At 36.6% G+C, this 18,117-nt stretch overlaps 2 protein-coding genes and 1 long non-coding RNA gene across 5 annotated transcripts; 2 read left to right on the plus strand and 1 right to left on the minus strand.

The window, feature by feature from the left end:
- Positions 1-488: 488 nt before the first annotated feature.
- Positions 489-3,367, plus strand: LOC111801519 (UDP-galactose/UDP-glucose transporter 3). 3 transcript variants are annotated; one of them, XM_023685540.2, is made up of 8 exons: positions 489-716; positions 1,266-1,363; positions 1,491-1,621; positions 1,881-1,911; positions 2,144-2,247; positions 2,320-2,441; positions 2,701-3,123; positions 3,239-3,367. In XM_023685540.2, exons 1-7 carry the CDS (start codon positions 613-615, stop codon positions 3,107-3,109), a joined length of 999 nt encoding a protein of 332 aa, XP_023541308.1. In that variant the 5' UTR covers positions 489-612; the 3' UTR covers positions 3,110-3,123; positions 3,239-3,367. The 3 variants fall into 3 exon arrangements, with proteins under 3 accessions (XP_023541308.1, XP_023541309.1, XP_086983024.1); XM_087126898.1 differs by having other exon boundaries at positions 490-716; positions 2,701-3,367; XM_023685541.2 differs by lacking the exon at positions 1,266-1,363 and having other exon boundaries at positions 2,701-3,367.
- Positions 3,368-3,865: 498 nt separating this feature from the next.
- LOC111801518 (transcription factor MYB124) lies at positions 3,866-7,600 on the minus strand. Its single transcript, XM_023685538.2, has 12 exons — positions 7,244-7,600; positions 7,103-7,149; positions 6,951-7,007; positions 6,765-6,837; positions 6,551-6,606; positions 6,281-6,457; positions 6,029-6,189; positions 5,732-5,877; positions 5,436-5,572; positions 5,172-5,356; positions 4,940-5,082; positions 3,866-4,606 (listed from the first exon to the last, which is right to left on the minus strand). The coding sequence occupies exons 1-12, from the start codon at positions 7,319-7,321 to the stop codon at positions 4,496-4,498; spliced, it is 1,371 nt and encodes a 456-aa protein (XP_023541306.1). The 5' UTR covers positions 7,322-7,600; the 3' UTR covers positions 3,866-4,495.
- On the plus strand, positions 7,155-7,968 carry LOC111801523 (uncharacterized). The gene is made up of 2 exons (XR_002816150.2): positions 7,155-7,295; positions 7,595-7,968. It is a non-coding gene; the product is annotated as an uncharacterized LOC111801523 (long non-coding RNA).
- The last annotated feature ends 10,149 nt before the right edge of the window (positions 7,969-18,117 follow it).

Here is an 18,117-nt window from a genome sequence, read left to right on the forward strand (position 1 = left end):
TTAGAATGCGATTTAACTTAAGAATTAAATATATAATTATTAAATGAAATTCTCTTTATTATATACTTCAAAATAGTTTAATACTTCAACAATTTAAATTGATTAATTTAGGAAATTTTAGGAATTTACGAATATAAATTGATTTTTCCTAAAAGAAAAAAAACCTAAAAAAGGTAAAAACGTACCGTTTTGGGCTAAACGACATGTCGTTAAGTTAATTAAAAGCTGAAACGTCTTATCGTAAAAGATACGTAGTAGTGGTCTTCTTCCAGCAGGCAGCAATCCGTAGCCGATTACGCGCCATTGGAAGTCCACGCCGCTAACGGCGCCAAGTCGAGCATTGGTCGTTGTCCCATCCGTTCCGTTTAAAAGATCTGCGTCGATTCAGCCAATCAGAGCCGCGACATTATGTCATCAATCCAATAGAAATCTTCCACGTGGAATATCTCCAATATCTGACGTTTCGACCTTTTATATCCTTCGTGAAAGGGGCATTTTGGCAGTTAATTTCTTCTCCGATTCGTTTCTTCGCCCTTCTTTCTCTTTGCGTATCTCTGCAATTTCGTATTCTTTTTGTCGATCTAATTTCTCCGGCGACATCAAGGGCTGAGAATGGAAGCTCATGGCAGCGGATTACGCCGCGTGCTCGTGCTCGCCTTTTGCGTCGCCGGGATTTGGTCTGCTTACATTTATCAAGGTGTTCTTCAGGAGACTCTGTAAGTTTGTTTTCTTTATTATCATTTGATTATATAGCATTATTCTTTTTAGCGAGTTTCTACTGTTGATGTTTTCCCGAGGATTTTGATGGAGCATAAACTTTGTTTTCATATTAGGCTTTCTCGTTTGTGTTCTTTCTTGGAAAGTGTCTTGATTCTTTTGGATTTACATGCGAACACTAATGCCATTTATCTAGGGAAATCTGAAGAACTCTTCCATGGAATTGGATGTTGCCATTTATTCCTTATGTAATTCCTTCCGGCTTTCTTTGCCATATATTGTTGCCATTTAACAGTAGTTCGGATCAATGCTTATCATTTGGCTTCAATCATGTATGTATCAGAAAATGTTGGAATGGAAATAAATTGATTTGAGGATTAGTAGTGGTTCTACCTACTGTTTTTCTTTGAACTTGATCTTGAGGAACCCTTTTTCTCTCCGGAAAAGTCACGTTCTTGAGGAATGCAAATGCTCGTTGTTCTTGCTTTCCTCACCAATGGGTTTAAGTCCATTTTGACGATTCTAAGTAATTTCTCATTTCTATTTAGGTCTACTAAGCGCTTTGGTTCCGACGGAAAGAGATTTGAACACCTTTCCTTCCTTAACTTGGCACAAAACGTTGTCTGTTTAATATGGTCATATATAAGTGAGTTTCTCTTGGCTCAACTTTCTACCATTCTTATTCTATTCTGTATCTTCCCTTGGCATACCGCATAAAAAAACAAATTTTAGCTGTGGACATAAGAACTAAGATTTGTGTGTATCATAAACAGTGATAAAGCTCTGGTCCAGTCGTAGCACTGTTGGTGCACCTTGGTGGACTTACTGGAGTGCTGGTATTACGAATACGATTGGACCAGCTATGGGGATTGAAGCTTTGAAGTACATAAGTTATCCTGCCCAGGCATGTTTCAAATCATTCCCTTATTCCTTCATATTCTTTTATGCTTCTGTAATTTTCTAACTTTAATCAATCAAGATTTCCTTGATTATAAACCAACGCGAGCAAGGAGATATAAATGATACTTCATGATTAGGATGTGTGTGATTACTAAATAAATAGTGTGCGGCAACTAAAATGTCTTCGCTAGATTGGAATAAAAAGTCGAACTAATGAGTGATAGTTTATTTTAGCTAACTAAGTATGTTGTCAATTTCTGCAGGTCCTGGCAAAGTCATCAAAAATGATTCCAGGTCAGAAAACAACGAGATCTTCATAATTATATGTTTTACTCCACTTAAATATGAGGATTGTATATTATCTGTTCCATGGTAAATAAATAAAAAAAAAAAAAAAAAAAAAAAAAAAAAAAAAAAAAATCAAGGAGAAAGAGGTTATGAATAATAGGACTTCAATGGTTTAATCTGAGGAATTTTTGACCTATGTACGTTCTTAATCTGAATGCTTTTTATTTTGTTTGTGCAGTGATGCTGATGGGAACGCTAATTTATGGTATTAAGTACACACTTCCGGAGTATCTTTGTACATTTTTAGTTGCTGGAGGAGTGTCTACATTTGCACTCTTAAAGGTTTTTTCCGTTTCAAATCTTCCTACTTCTCGTTCTCTTTGTGTTCTATGTTTAAAATTTTGTTAATTCCAGACTAGCTCAAAGACTATTAGCAAGTTGGCACATCCCAATGCACCACTTGGATATGGACTCTGCTTCCTGAACCTTGCATTTGATGGTTTCACGAATGCCACTCAAGATTCCATTTCAACAAGGTGAGAATTTCATTTTTTACAATTCTCTCTTTGTTAGTCTTCTTTTCTCGTACACGATTAGTGTTTATACGAATTCATAATGTTAAAGATTATCATGTATTTGACATTTCCATTCTCGGTGGCCTAAAAGATGCAATGCTATTCTTGGAAATAAATGCAATTTAGTCCAGAACTTGGAAGCTTTATGCTGTTCAACAGTATATTTAAATCAGTAATGATTACAGTAATGGTCATTTAATAATCATCATCGATTCTGCAGGTACCCAAAAACAAGTGCATGGGACATAATGTTGGGAATGAATCTTTGGGGTACAATATATAACATGATTTATATGTTTGGGTGGCCGAATGGCACTGGATATCATGCCATAGAATTCTGTAGACAGCATCCCGAGGCAGCGTGGGACATTCTTCTGTATTGTCTCTGTGGAGCAGTAGGCCAAAATTTTATCTTCCTAACAATAAGTCGATTCGGTTCCCTTGCTAATACCACCATTACCACAACTCGCAAGTTTGTCAGCATCGTGGTGTCCTCTATGCTCAGTGGAAATCCCCTGTCATCGAAGCAGTGGGGCTGCGTTGTAATGGTCTTCTCTGGGCTATCATATCAAATCTACCTCAAGTGGAGGAAGCTGCAAAAGTTGCAGAGAAAGAGAAAGACCACCTAACTAGGAATTACAGTGTAAGCAAAGTTCAATGGTCCTTGAATTAGAGGGGCATCATGTTTTATAGAGCGCATTGGAAGTCATATGAACAAAGTTTTGACTCTCCCTTTTCTTTTACTTTTGTATAATCAGGCCTTGGAGGTGACCAGTGGAAGTCCCCTCCTCGAACCTATAACTGATTTTTCTTTTTTTTTCTAAGAGAATGAATTACTAGAATCTTGAAAAGTGCTAAATTGTTGAAATCTTGTTGTGTTTCATCGATTTCTAGCTTCAGATGGTTGAATTAAGGTTAACACTTACATGAATTCAATCAATTATCATGGATAAACGAAGGTGAGCGAGAAACGTTGATGATCCTTCCACTTTTCTGGAAACAAAAATTCAAATATTGGCCTTGTTCCTCGAGAAAGTTGATAGCAATAAGTGGGCCTTTATTTTGTAGGGAGTTCCCTCCTCTTTTACTTTCCACTTTTTGACTTTCCTCATAACTATACTTTGTCCTCTACCGCGACTGGCGGCCACCACCACCACCTCAATTTAACACACCCTTCTCCCTCTGAGCTTCAATTTTCAGTCTTTTTCAGCAGAGCCCGAGAACTGAGGTAAGCTCACTAAATCCACTCCTTGTACCTTCTCTCTGTCTTATTCCCCTTCCCTGGGGCCAAAGTATTTGAACTCTTGCAATTACTTACTGGGTCTGCTATTCTGTCAAAAATTTCAGGGACATTTGGAGAAGAGAAAGCAAGGTAGAGCGATGAATGCACACCAACAACAAAACACATTCCATTCAAATCATATTTATGTTTGTTACATCAAAAATCAGGTAAGGAACAAAAAAAAAATACTGATTCTATACCTCTGCACACCAAAAAAAAAAAAAAAAAAGTATACAGGAAACCATCCCAACTGGTTATCCTCTACCTGTTTACATTAGTTTTTTTTTTTTTTTTTTTTTTTTTGTCTTCTTCTTTTTGCTTTCTGCTTCCCTCGATCACTTTTTGTTTGGAGGGTAGTAAGCTTGCGGCCAGAGCATGCTTACTCTCTGAATGTCTACAAATGTATCTAGAGGTTATGTACATGTGGGAAATCAAGCTACAAAAACTGGGACACCAAAATCACATTGCAAAGAACTGGAAAGAAGAAAAAAATGATACACCAAGCACACTGGTTTGGATGTTACTATTAGAGAAACCCCACCTAGGGAGAGAAAAGAAAAAAAGAATGTGGAACACGCGGTTATATGTGTTCCGATGTGTCTGAATCCTCCATAGTATTCTAGACACGAGTCATGGAATGCAGATATCAACATGCCACTATGAAAAATTCTAGGCCGGAATGGCTGCAAACCAATGGAACTTAATTCAAAGGAAAAGACTAATTAGAGAGGTTTTATAGACTTTGGAGAAGGGCTCTTTTGCAGGGTGGTGGTTGTGAATGATTAACACTAGGGTTAAGGGAAGGTGACTCCACTCCCAGTGTTTTAAGAAGAAAACTCCTTTCCTGAAAAAGAAAAGCAAACAGCACAAAACAAATGAGAGGTAGCCATAAAATGCATATAATTCCAGATGCAAAGAGAAAGCCAGAGAATTATCTGTCTATGTCTACATGGTAGCTTAATTTGACCCATGTAATTCGTGTTCGCAAAACCTAATTGAATACTAATTGAAACCTGTCTATTTATGAATTTGAACTTTTAAAGAACTGCAGTACTTCTATGATAGGTTATACGACCACTGTTTATTACAGAAGCTGCCTTTTCTATAATCCAGAAACAATCACTTGACTGGTTTTATTTTATTAGCACAGTAAAAACAAAATGTAAAGGTCACTTACACTCTCAGAGAACTGTGGGCTAGGTATTCCAGCTGCCAAGGATCTAAAAATTGGAATTACATGCATGGGGGAACTGAATTCTGAGCTTGAAAAGGAAGAGGTAATGGAATCCTTTTTTCGTTCATTGCAACATTTGAAAGCCTCTGCAGCAGTAAAACATTGTATCTTCTTAGCAGCATATCATGGGAAAAATTAATGGCATCTATAACCAATGTAAGAACTTATTCATTACCTCGCTCTAGCGTTGTCTTCAGAAGTATTTCTTTCTCAGATTCACCAATATTATTTTGAGCCTCTTGATGATGAGTCCCTATCTCAGGTCGGCTTTGATCTATTTTTTCCTCAACTGCTTGGGATACTATTGTTGATCCAGTACTGTATTCTGAACTGCCAGGAGACTCGTGGAGATTGGGTTGTCTGCGAGCAGTGAAGTTGATAAGGCCACAAATAATAAGTAGCTTCAATCTGAAAATTATAGTATGCATGTTTTTGTTACCTCCATTGGCTACCATCATTGCTACTCCTTAAATCCTCCACTAAACCTTTAATATCTTCCACTTGAAAGTCGATATCCGGAGTTGCATATTTGGGTATGTCATTTTCTTTGCTTCGACGGAGGAAATCTTGGAGAATCTGATTCATATTTAGTGGACTCAAGGAATAAGAAAAACTACTATATGAATGAAAATATCAGACATCTTTGAGAAGTTTCCAATCTTTTGAGCATGTAGTTTAGCAGATATACATAATTCAGGAGTAGTTGATGGACAAAGTAGCCATAATATTACTCACCTTCCAAGCATTTTCAAGACTCTGGTCTGTATTCTCCGAGTTGACCGTCAATGCGAGTGAACTGAGTAGTTCTGCTTGTTGTGTTAAAGCAGCTACCTTTGGATCATCCTTCTTGATAAAGGATCCTTGACTCTTGTTACCTTGAGCTGCTTGTGTTAGAGATATGAAACGGTTAAACCCAATATCATGAGCCCAGAAGTGAAACCAAAGGATGCACAAACAAAGCATGCGAAGGAATGACTAGTAGAAATGCTATTCCTTGTCTGTATGATGTGAAGGTTGTTTGTAGTGACTTACTAGTATTTAGACCCTCCTGGGCATTGTTCATGGGAAGTTGAGCTGGCAAATTATCGACACTGTGGACATTATCAACCAGTACCGCAAATGGAGCTCTCGGTCGGTTTTCTGATTCATCCTCGAGTGAGCAACCTTCTGTTGTATCAGATATGTGTGCTCTCCTAAACAGTCAATTGCGGAATAATTAATTCTTTGCTGTGAAGCAGTTTTTCCTTCTTATTTCTATTTAGACATCTTGTATACAAATTCTACCTTATCCTCTTAACCAGCTGAGGAGTTTCTGATGAAACATTATCACTCCCCTTCTGTACTAGGACCCTTTTGTTGTTGTGATTGATGAAGGAACTTGAGTTCTCTTTAGCTAATGCTTCATATTTGGCTCTCTTTTTACACAGTGTCGTAAACCGATTCTTCACTGCATTGTCCGTTCTGCATCAGTGAAATCGACATATAAATGTTCGGTCGACTTTGCGGTAAAAAATATAACTGCAACAAGAGAACTGGAAAGTGAAAGTTCTATACCTGCCTGACACCACCTTTGCTATCTCTGTCCATCTATTCCCAAATATCTTCTGCGCCTGTAGACCAGGCTAATTTATTAGATTCAGGGCATCCAATGACAGGGAATACTCAAAAGGTTTAGAGTAGAGTTTGAGCTTAATATGACAGTGATTACAGACAATGTTTATATCCCTATTATGGATTCTCTGTTCTTACAAGTTGGGGGAAGAATCACCTCGCATAGAAGCAAATCCTCTTCCGGAGACCAACCCCCTTTCTTAAAATCAGAATTCAAGTATGTGTACCATCTGAAACGCAAATTCCCATATGCCATACATATCAGTGAAACTCGATGAACCCAGAAGTAAACAACAACTGTTTGAATCAGGTATGTTACCATGATTTTCATCATTTGAATTACCTTCTTCTGCACTGTCTTGTTGTTTTATCCTTGAATTTTGACGCAATGATTGCCCAACTGCACAGTCGATTACATCAACAATCAATCAGATTAACAAGGAAGAAGAAGAAGATAAACACAGAATCAATGAGAGAAAGAGAGAGAGTTCATACTTCTCTGTTCCATGTTGATTAATCTGCTCTCGGAGAATATCATCCTCCTGAAACTCCAAGAACCCATATCAGAAACCACAGCCAAAAGGATCTCTACAAGAATCAAAAAGTGAAACAGAGAACGGGGAAAGAAATGGAAACCTGTTGAGTCCAGGAAACGATGTGCCGTTCCTTCTTCTTGGAATCTTCAGTGGTGAGCTTCTTCTTTGTGTCCTGCATTTGCTTTTATTAATTACAATAAACAGTGTCTCTTAGGCGCTCCTCCCCTTTTATCCAAGTAGCATGCTAAAGGCAAGCAAGCCTTTCTAAGGCATATAAAAAAGAAAGGGATAAGAAACTGCAAAGTCCCCTTTCCTTTAATCTTTACGGATACAGGTCACTGTTGGGTTCCGAAACGGAACAGCAATTTCTAGTAGAAAGCGATCCTCGAAATCGCCTCGGATTCTGACCTTCTTTTTTTTCCCTAAACACTTTAATTTCTTCACTATACAGCTAGTATCTGAATCAAACAAACAGAACCGCCATGGATCACGAGGACAAAGCAACACGATCAATCACGAATCCAATCCAATCAGAACTACAAAATGAGAAGCCTGAATCAAAACAAAACAAACACAGCGATTGTGATCGTAATCTTGCACCTCGTAATCCAAGAAGCAGTGATTAAGAAGAGGAAGGTAGAGATCTATGAATTGAAGAAAGAAATCGGTTTCTGCAAGTTTGAAATCAAGAAGAAGAAGAAGAAAGAGACATGGAAGATTGAAATGAGACAGAACGAGGTATTCTGTTCTGTTTGTCTCTCTCTCTCTAGAAAAACAAGAACATGGATTTTAAATTCATATAGAGAGAGAAAAAAAAATGGAAAATTAAATTAAAAAAATAAATAAATAATAATAATAAATTGAAACAACGGACTCTTGGCGAGTGCGCGGGTATGAAGAGAAGTTTGAAAAAGAACGCTGAATTCCATGTGGGGATAGGATGGTGGACTGACAAACCCTTTATTTATTTATTTATTTAATTAAATCTCATGCATGCATGTATGTATGTATGTATGCATGCATCCATGTCATCATCATGCATAACTCAATCAAACAAAAATAGATTAAAAAGGAATTAGCATCATATTATTAAGAAATTTGATAAAGTTTAAATCCACTTTAGAAAACATGATAAAGTTAAAATGAATAAATTTAGAATTTAAATTTCAAAATAATAATTGGGTATATTGAATTAGATATTTACCAAATTAATTTAAAATAATAAAAATTAAAATAAATTCTCTCACAAAATTTAATATTTTCCAAAGTAGTAAAGTAGTGGACACATGATTTTTGTGAGAGTGAGAGTGAGAGTGCTCATTTATTTATTTATTTATTTTTCTCTTTAAATTTATTTTGTGTGTAAATAATTAATGGAATATATTTGAATTTTTGAAATTTTGAATGGAGGGTGACATTAATAGATGTGTGCCCAAAATATGAGTAAAAGTAATTCCAAATATATATTTATAGAAATAAATATTAAAATTAATAAAATCATTTCTTACTTTAAAAAATCTAATAATTTTATATGTCAATTAAGAAATTTGGGTAATGGAAGAAAACCCCACCAATTTGAAGTGATAGAAACCTAACTCTATTATTTGTATATATTTGTTGATGTTTAGGCATCGAACTCGATCGGGTCTCACGCAGCCGACCAATTCTAACACGTAGTTGAAAAATATAACAAATAGAAGAGCTGTGCTAGGAGATATTAAGAGGAAGTCTGATTTTTTTTAAATTTAATATTTATGGGATAGAGTGAGACGTCAAAATTATTTTTAATTTTTTAGTTTTTTTTTAGTTTATTAAAATCCTAATATTTTTTATAAAAAAAAAACTTATAATTTTATGATGAAAATAATATATCCAAGCACTTTTGTCTTGATCATCCTAGGTGGACAAGATGAAGAACTGCCACGTGGAGGAAAAACTGTATATTTTGAAATATTTAATGTGGTGGACCCCACATAACCCTATCCTTTACACAAACCCTCGTGACAGCGAGGCATCCCGCCTAAAAAGAGTAATTGCATTTCCTTCAATCTTTTTTATTTTTTCAAAAAAAGAAAAAAAATTATAATAATTTTTACCTCTAAAATATAATTACTTTCTAGTTTTAGCTTTAAATTTCTTTTACGAAAGTTTAAACATGCTTTTAAATTTTTTTTATTATTTTAAAATCACATACAATCCATGACAATAAAAAAAAAAAAAAAATTATATATCTTAATACATGGAAAATTAAAACAATAAAAAAAAATTACTTTGTAAGATGGGTTAAATTATAAACTAATTTTGTTATCATTTAGTTTTTATAATTCACGCAACGAGACAGGATCAAGATGAGACAAGACCACATATCAGTTGTAGAAGTAAACGGAACATTTTTTATAAAGAATATGAAAATTGTCTGTGGGCTTTTGATTAAATCGAAAAGTAAAACAAAAATAATTTAAAAAGAAATTTGAAGAAATAAGGAAAAGGGAGAATGGAAGTTGAAAGAAGACATATTGACAAGACAGAAATATGCCATTTGAGTAACATACACAAATTTATGCTTTTAATGGGGGAATCTCCACAATATAATATATATATATATATATATATATATATATATATATATATATTTAGAAAAGTTATATTTAATGGAAAGGGAAAAATTAAATAAAAAAAAAAAAAAAAAAAAAAAAAAAAAAAAAAAAGGATTGATGGAGAATTATAAAGGGAAATATGAATAAGAGTAATTGTGAGGGGTCGGTGATATTTGTCCCACCAACACCCATCAAATGCCAAATACTTTATAGTTATAAATATCTAGACGTACGAATTTATTTAAATTAATTATATGTTCAAAAATTATTGTAAGGAGTAGTTACGTTCTTTAATTGAAAAAAAAAACATGAATTTATAAGTAAAAAGTGTGTGATTTCTAATATTAAACTTTAGGAATAAAATTGGTTCATAAATTTAAAAAATATATTAAATTTTTTAAATAATATATTATAATTAAATGGCAAATCTTAATTTAATAAAAATATAAATAGATGTTTTAGATATTAATAATTTATTTTTATTTTTATTATAAAAATTTAAATAAATGACTTGATGTAACCCAATTTACTTATTTTATGAATTGATTAAATTAGATTTATTATTTAGATTGAAAATTTTGAAACTCAAATCCAACCTAACTTTTGTTATTATCTAACTATAATATTAATTTAATTCCCAAATTCTTTTAAATATTTAGAAAAATTATATAATTTAATTTAAAGTGAAAACAACGTTTGCTCATATGCATTATTAAAGGCAGGCCCTAGTCTAAGAAAACTTTAATTAATTTATTTATTTTTAGTATTTGAATTGGTTTAATATAATAATTAAATTTGGAAGCGCGTTACTCATATTATTGACAAAAATGCATATGGTATATGGACCCCAATAAATACCTTAATTTGCACATCTAATCTTTTACTAAGTAATTCCCCTAAACATTTCTCAATTACATCTCCTTTTTCTCGTCTTTATTATACCTTCTACTTTTCTCCCATTCTTTATTGTTCGTTTTGCCTCGTTATGTATCGTCGTCAGCCTTACGGTTTTAAAATGCGTCTACTGTGGAGAGAGTCTATCCCTACCTCGATCAGTATCTCGTACCGTTTGGTGACTAACTCTAATACCCTTTGTAATAGTTTAAGCCCACCACTAGTAAATATTGTCTGCTTTGATCCGTTATGTATCGCGGTTAACCTCACGGTTTTAAAATGCGTCTACTGTGGAGAGAGTCTATCCCTACCTCGATCAGTATCTCGTACCGTTTGGTGACTAACTCTAATACCATTTGTAATAGTTTAACCCACCACTAGTAAATATTGTCTGCTTTGGTCCGTTATGTATCGCTGTTAACCTCACGGTTTTAAAATGCGTCTACTATGAAAAGGGTCTATCCCTACTTCGATCGGTGTCTCACACTGTTCAGTGACTAACTTTGATACCATTTGTAACAGTCCAACCCCACCACTAATAAATATTGTCTACTTTGGTCCGTTATGTATGGCTGTCAGCCTCATGGTTTTAAAACTCGTCTAGTATGGAGAGGGTCTATCCCTACTCCGATCAGTGTCTCGCACCGTTCAGTGACTGACTCTTATACCATTTGTAACAGTCCAACCCCACCTCTGATATTGTCTATTTCGGCCAGTTACGTACCGTTGTCAGTCTCATGGTTTTAAAACGTGTCTACTAGGGAGAAGTTTTCACACCCTTATAAGGAATGTTTCGTTTCCCTCTCCAGCCGAGATAAGATCTCACAGTATAACAACCCAAGCTTACTGTTTCTCCAACCGACGTGGAGCCCAGTGTTCTTATTGGCACACCACCCGATGTCTGGCTCTGATCCATTTATAACAGCTAAAACCCACAACTTTCCAACCGATGTGGGATCTCACAATCCACTCCCTTAGGGCCAACGTCGTACATCGTCTAATATCTGGCTCTAATACTATTTGTAATACCCCAAGCTTATCTCTTCTCCCATCGACGTAGGATTATATTACGATTAATTTGGGATTAAGTGGAGGGTGGAGAGTGAAGAGGAGGCCCAAGTTCCGAAAGAGATTGAAGTAAGTGATAAGATAGATGTGGGGCTTGTGATCATCTTACCTTCCCATGATCATAATCATCATCTTCTCCTTCTTTTTGGGTCCAATTTTAAACAAAAAGAATGGGTATTAGGAATGATTAGAAACTTAAAATACTCAAATGGGTCTATTCCAAATTCCTCTTACCAAACCCTAATCACTTCCACACATCAAAACAACACAAAAGTTGAAGAAGAAGAAGAAGGGTTTTGGCAATATATCACCAAAGTTGGGTCCTAATATCTTTGGTTGTATACTCATAGCTATTGAATTGGTGATTTGTCTTATGAAATGTGTATTGACTTTTGTTTAAAGCTGCATGAAATGGATATTAAATCTTTCTTCAAATGCTAATCAAACCAAATATATGACAAAATCTAATATCATGAGATTAGGGTTGGGTTTACTTTGTCTTTAATCATATCATTATCTTTATAAATTATATATATAACAAACAAAATTTGAGATGTATTGGTTGAATCTTTTGACAAAATTGGCTCCTTTTTGTTACTTTTGGGTAACAATGTGGTTTATGCTTTCCTTTTGCAAAGGGGTTTGGTTTTTAATATCAATCCCAAAGCTTTTAGTTTCTAATCTATTCCAAAACTTATATCAATCGTGAATTTATCTCAATTTTAGATTATATTCGCATCCCAACGAATGTTTTCTCAAATAAAGAGATCTCAGGTTAGTTGAATACGAGAACGAAACATTCCTTGTAAAAGAGTGGAACTCTCTCATTAGTAGACGCCTTTTAAGATCATGAGGTTGATGACGATAGGTAACGGGTCAAAACGAACAATATCTACTAATGGTGGCCTCAGACTGATACAAATGGTATCAGAGTCAGATATTGGACAGTGTGGTAGGGAAGACGCTGGACCCTGAGGGTGGATTGTGATATTCCACATCGGTTGGAGAGGAAAACGAAACATTTCTTATAAATGTATGGAAACCTCTCCCCGGGCGGTGTACCAAGGAGGACGCTGACCCCTTGTGAGATCTCATATCAGTTGAAGAGGGGAACGAAACATTTCTTATAAAAGTAAAGAAACATCTTCCTAACAGACACGTTTTAGAATCATGAGGCTGACAGCGATACGTAACAGGCCAAAGCGAACAATATCTACTAGTAGTGGCCTAAGACCGTTACAGTTATTTATCTACTCAAACTCGAGCATACTCTTATCTCGATCAATGTTAGGGAAGAAATCAAAGAAAAAGCAAAAACAAAAGCATGTTTAATGCATATCAAAGTCAAAATGAAAGAAAAAAAGAGGGAGAATTGTCTAGAATCATTAAAGAAAAACGTGCATTTCCCTTAATCAGCGTAGATTTTAGAACAAACATGGTTTTACAAGTTAATGGCGTTTTCAAGAGGCAACCAACCTCACAAGGTGAAAGAGACATCGACAGTCAAACGATGTTTTCCTGTAAGAGTGTCTGGTCTTGATGTTTCTTTCCGAAAAGCCAACCAAAATGGTCCATCTCTACCACTACTTTATCACCTAAATTTTGGTCCTTTTATCGGAGGTAGTCTCACGTTCGGTAATTTAAGAATGATCCTGAGTTTATAAGTAAACAATACATCTTCTCGAGACATTTTGGGGAAGCCCAAAGCAAAGTCATGAGAGCTTATGTGAGCTTATGTTCAAAGTGGACAATACCACCGTTGTGGAGAGTCCTAACCATTGTTCAAGTCTTTTTTTCTTGTTTTATTGTTTTGGTATGGCGCTCCTCTAATGATTGTGTGTTTGTGGGCTGCTAACTTGAGTTCAAAACTTGGTGTTAAGGTCACAAAAGCAGGCTGAAAAGGAGAGCCTCTTACCCTACAAGTAAAGAAGAAAGAAAGAAAGAAAAAACATAAAAACAAAAGCAAATGGAAGAGTACAAAACAACTTTCTACATTTCCTTTCTATTTGCTTATTTATATTATCCTTAACCCATCTCCCTTTTTAAATAAAAAACTAATCTTTCTTTGTCCATGTTTTGAATTCTAATCTCTCTTGGACGTGCATGAATAAAAAAAAAACGGACATTTTTTGTGACACCTGAGTAAATGGGGCGTCCACGAATGAATTGGGATCACGTTCGAATGAGAGCGACCCATGATAGCTAAGAAAAACTTTAGCTCAATCATAAGAACTCCAAGGATAAACATACTTTGCTTTAAACAATTCTATGTTGAGTGATCTCTTTAGAATTGTCTTAAAATGCATGTGAGTGAGGACATAGAATACTGATAGGACTTGTGTTGGTCTATGGAGATTGTATTCACGTTTAGAAGCAAAGGGTAGTGTGAGATCTCACATTGGTTGGAGAGGAGAACTAAACATTTCTTATAAGGGCGTGGAAACCTCTCCTTAAGCGTTTTAAAATCGTGAGGCTGATGGTGATACGTAACGGGCCAAAATGGACAATATCTGATAGTGGTGGGCTTTTGGGCTGTTACAAATGGTATCAGAGCCAGACACTAGACAGTGTGCCAACCAAGACACTGGCCTCAAGGAGGGTGTATTGTGAGATCACACGTTGGTTGTAGAGGGGAACAAAACATTCCTTATAAGGGTAGAAGTCTCTCCCCAATAGACTCGTTTTAAAACCGTGAGACTGACGGCGATACGTAACGAACTAAAGCGGACAATTTCTGCTAACAATGGATTAGGAGTCGAATATGGATTTCAAATTCGAGAAGAACAAGGTAAAGTTTTTGTGTTTAATTTGTAGGGAAATGAAGAAAGGAGGGATTTTTATTGATGGGTATGGGACAAAATATACCTAGGCGGATCCCATGATGGTAAAAAAAGGGGAAAAAAAGAAAGGTCCCACGTGTGGATGAGAGATGAGAGAGTCATGGAAACATAATTTCATCCCTATTTAGCTTTATGTGTATGTAGGGGTTGTGTTGCTTTGGGATTCCAACAATGTGGGCACCCCAAGTCTTGGATATTGGCGCCACCTTTTTAAGATCATTCTTACATTTTCTATACACACACAAGCTTTGGGAATCCTATGCCATTTCTCCCGGAGATCGACATTCTCTTGCGACATAGTCATGTTATCTACTCCTCACTTCTTAACCCTGAAAACTATTCTCATTAACCAACACGAGTCTTTCCAACATGTTTTATTTTCCACTCACATGTATCCCAAGAAAATTCCTAAGAGATCACCCAATATAGAATTGTCATAAGTAAAGCACGTTTAACCCTGAAGTTCGTAGGATTGAGTGATACATGTAGTAACTTTCATTTCTTTTGAGACTTTCTTAGTTATCATTTACTCAAGATCACTCTCGTTAAAGTGTAAATGGTGACCAAAACGCGGTTAAGTAACCTTTGGACGTAGGGGATGAGCTATGTCAGCCAATCATTCCCACTTTCATTTCACTGTTCATTAATGTCCCAAGAAAAAGACATTTCACCATTTATATAACTCTAGATGTTTGTGGACACACAAATTTGTATTCAAACATCCAAAGTTTAGACTTTTTCCAATAATCAACACAATATCAAACCCCGCCATTCATATTAAAGCTTTGTAATCATGTCTTAAACATAGGCCACACTGCTCCACCACTACATACATTACAGTAGGATTAGTGTTCATTAATGTCTCATTAAGGGGGCTGCTGAGGGCAGGCCAGCCCCAGCCCCAGCCCCAGCCCCAGCCATGTTCTTGTTGCAGGAGCTGTAAGTTCCAAAGAGAAAGAAAGAAGAAAAATGGGGAAATCTCTTTATCATCTTTATATAAAGATGCAATTTTTATTTTAATTTATTTTGGTTGTGAAGAAGTGAGATGATAGACAAAGCCTGAAACATGGTCAAAAGTGTGGAATGAACAAGCTGGCAAGATCTCAGCTACCTTCACTTCTTCCAAATCCAATTATTCCTTTCCTTTTTCTCTGCCCGAGTCTGCATTGCCACCAAGCTTTGCTTCATGGGGGGCTACCAAATTAAGCATACATTTTCCCCTTCCTGTCACCCTCATAGCCCCTAACACCTAAAGTAACTCACTTTCTTCTTATTTTTTTGTTTCTTTTTTAACCCAATTCATTCTATGCTTTAATCTCTTCATTTTAGCACTTTTGGCTGTTAAAACTCGTGTATTTCCATGCATATTTATATGATTGAAAGAGGTTTTTGATTGGGGCAGAGCTACTATTGTAACCGTCCAAGTCTACTGCTAGCAGATATTGTCTTCTTTAGATTTTTTCTTTCGGGATTCTATTCAAGGTTTTTAAAATGAGTCTGCTAGTGAGAGCTTTCCACACCCTTATAAAGGGTGTTCCGTTCTCCTCCTCAACTGATCTGTGATCTCACAATCCACACCCTTATAAAGGGTGTTTCGTTTTCCTCCTCAACTGATATGGGATCTCACAATTCACTCCCCTTCGTGGCCCAGCGTCCTCGCTGCAGGTTTCCACACCCTTTATAAAAGGTGTTTCGTTCTCCTCCTCAACTGATCTGGGATCTCACAATCCACCCCCTTTTCCACACCTTTACAAAGGGTGTTTCGTTTTCCTCCTCCACCGATATGGGATCTCACAATTCACTCGTTCCCTTCTCCAATCTGCATCCTCGCTGGCTTACCGCACGATGTCTAGCTTTGATACCATTTGTAACGGCCAAAGCCCACTACTAGTAGATATTGTCCTCTTTGAGCTTTCCCTCAAAACTTTTAAAACACGTCCACTAGGGGGAGGTTTCTCACCCTTATAAAGGGTGTTTCGTTCTTCTCCACAACTGATGTGGAATCTCACAATCCACTTCCATTGGAGGCCATCGTCCTCGTTAGCACACCGTCCAATGTCGAGCTCTGATACTATTTGTAACGGTCCAAGCCCACCGCTAGTAGATATTGTCCTCTTTGAACTTTCTCTTTTGGCCTCCCCTCAAGGTTTTTAAAACACGCCGGCTAGAAAGAAGTTTCCACACTTATATAAAAGATGTTTTGTTCTCCTCTTCGACTATGTTGAAGCTGAATTCATGTCTGTCAAACAAAATGATTTGCTTTTGTTCTGAAGGTCCCAGAAATAGGTCTCTTCTGGTAACGGGGTGAAGTTAAGAAAAGTTGGGAAGTGATGGGGTTGGCCTTCTCTTTTTCACTGCAAACTGCAGAGTTGCATGAAATCTTAGGCATTATTACCATTTCACCAACGCTTTTCATGACTTTTATAATAGACGTCACATACTCCTCGCTTGTCACTGCCAGTCCTTGCTGAAAAGATGTAATGGGTCAGGATGTATTGTTAACTATGAAGGCCCATGTCATGTCAATGATGTCTTAATGAGCCTACCACCACCAACCTGCCCATTTCTGGGCCTACGGTTTCCATCTCTTCAGTTACCTTCCAGACCGACACAACCCAATACTTGGGCTCAGACTGCATGGCTCTCTCACTTGCTCCCTCATGGTTTTTCTTTCCCTTTACCACGGCTAAGTTCAGGTTCGTTTACGAGTTTGAAGCTTATTGAATCGACTACCGATAATTTTCAACTTTAGAGTATGCATATATTATGAGTTCTAAGTTAGGCGAAAGTTACCTATAAACTAATGTGATGATTCTATATAGTATGACTGAAATATCATTTCATAAAAGAAGTTCGTGGGGTATAAAATGTATGATGTAACTATGCATGACATGTACAGACATTCCAGGACACTCCTATATGACTTGAGGACTCATGAATGCTCTCCCGCCTCGATCAGTGACATCATTCTCCTAAAAAAGAAGAGTATAAAAACATTCAATAAACAACTTATTTGTAGGTTTTTTTTCGCATTCTTATTTTAGTAAGTATCCACAACCTTTTCTCTAGCTTCGAGGGAGTGCGGACTAGGCTCCAACTCGTTGTTTTCTACCACTTAGGTTGCTTGCCCTCTTATGCAGTGAATGATCAGTGTCCTGAGATGAGACGCGACCTTAAAAGTATAACTGAGGGGACAGTATGATTGGATTTGAATCGATATGGTCATCTAATAGATCATCCTACGTGGTCCCATGTTCCCCCGCTCAGGGATGGGTTTTTACGTCTTAGCGGTCTTGTTCAGGAGACCCCTTAGCTATCCTCACTAGGTCGGGGCGCGAATCGCACTACTCTGTCCAGCTCAGCCTAGCTCAATGAGCTCAGTATCGGAGTACAGTCTCGACGGTATAGTATGGAGCAGAGAGAGAAGTGGAGGTTTATGTGACACTATTCACACTACTCAAGTGAAGCGAGCTAACTTGGTTGTCTACAGTTTCGTTGTGGGGACGTGGCCCTTCTCCGGCCTCTCCTAGGTGGTGGCACTCGTGGCGGCGCCCAATCCTCATCTGGGGTCAACT

The sequence above is a fragment of the Cucurbita pepo genome, chromosome 9 (genome assembly GCF_057944985.1).
Source record: "Cucurbita pepo subsp. pepo isolate OVF chromosome 9, ASM5794498v1, whole genome shotgun sequence".
Taxonomy (NCBI): Eukaryota; Viridiplantae; Streptophyta; class Magnoliopsida; order Cucurbitales; family Cucurbitaceae; genus Cucurbita; species Cucurbita pepo.

What these genes read in the sequence shown, in the direction of transcription:
- LOC111801519 (XM_023685540.2), top strand. Translation starts at nt 613, where the DNA reads ATGGAAGCTCATGGCAGCGGATTACGCCGCGTGCTCGTGCTCGCCTTT. An exon ending in GTCATCAAAAATGATTCCAG is followed by an intron (nt 1,912 to 2,143) that starts GTCAGAAAACAA and finishes TTGTTTGTGCAG; the next exon opens with TGATGCTGATGGGAACGCTA. An exon ending in CAAGATTCCATTTCAACAAG is followed by an intron (nt 2,442 to 2,700) that starts GTGAGAATTTCA and finishes TCGATTCTGCAG; the next exon opens with GTACCCAAAAACAAGTGCAT.
- LOC111801518 (XM_023685538.2), bottom strand. Translation starts at nt 7,321, where the DNA reads ATGCAGGACACAAAGAAGAAGCTCACCACTGAAGATTCCAAGAAGAAG. An exon ending in AATCAACATGGAACAGAGAA is followed by an intron (nt 7,008 to 7,102) that starts GTATGAACTCTC and finishes TCGACTGTGCAG; the next exon opens with TTGGGCAATCATTGCGTCAA. An exon ending in GCCCACAGTTCTCTGAGAGT is followed by an intron (nt 4,607 to 4,939) that starts GTAAGTGACCTT and finishes TTTCTTTTTCAG; the next exon opens with GAAAGGAGTTTTCTTCTTAA.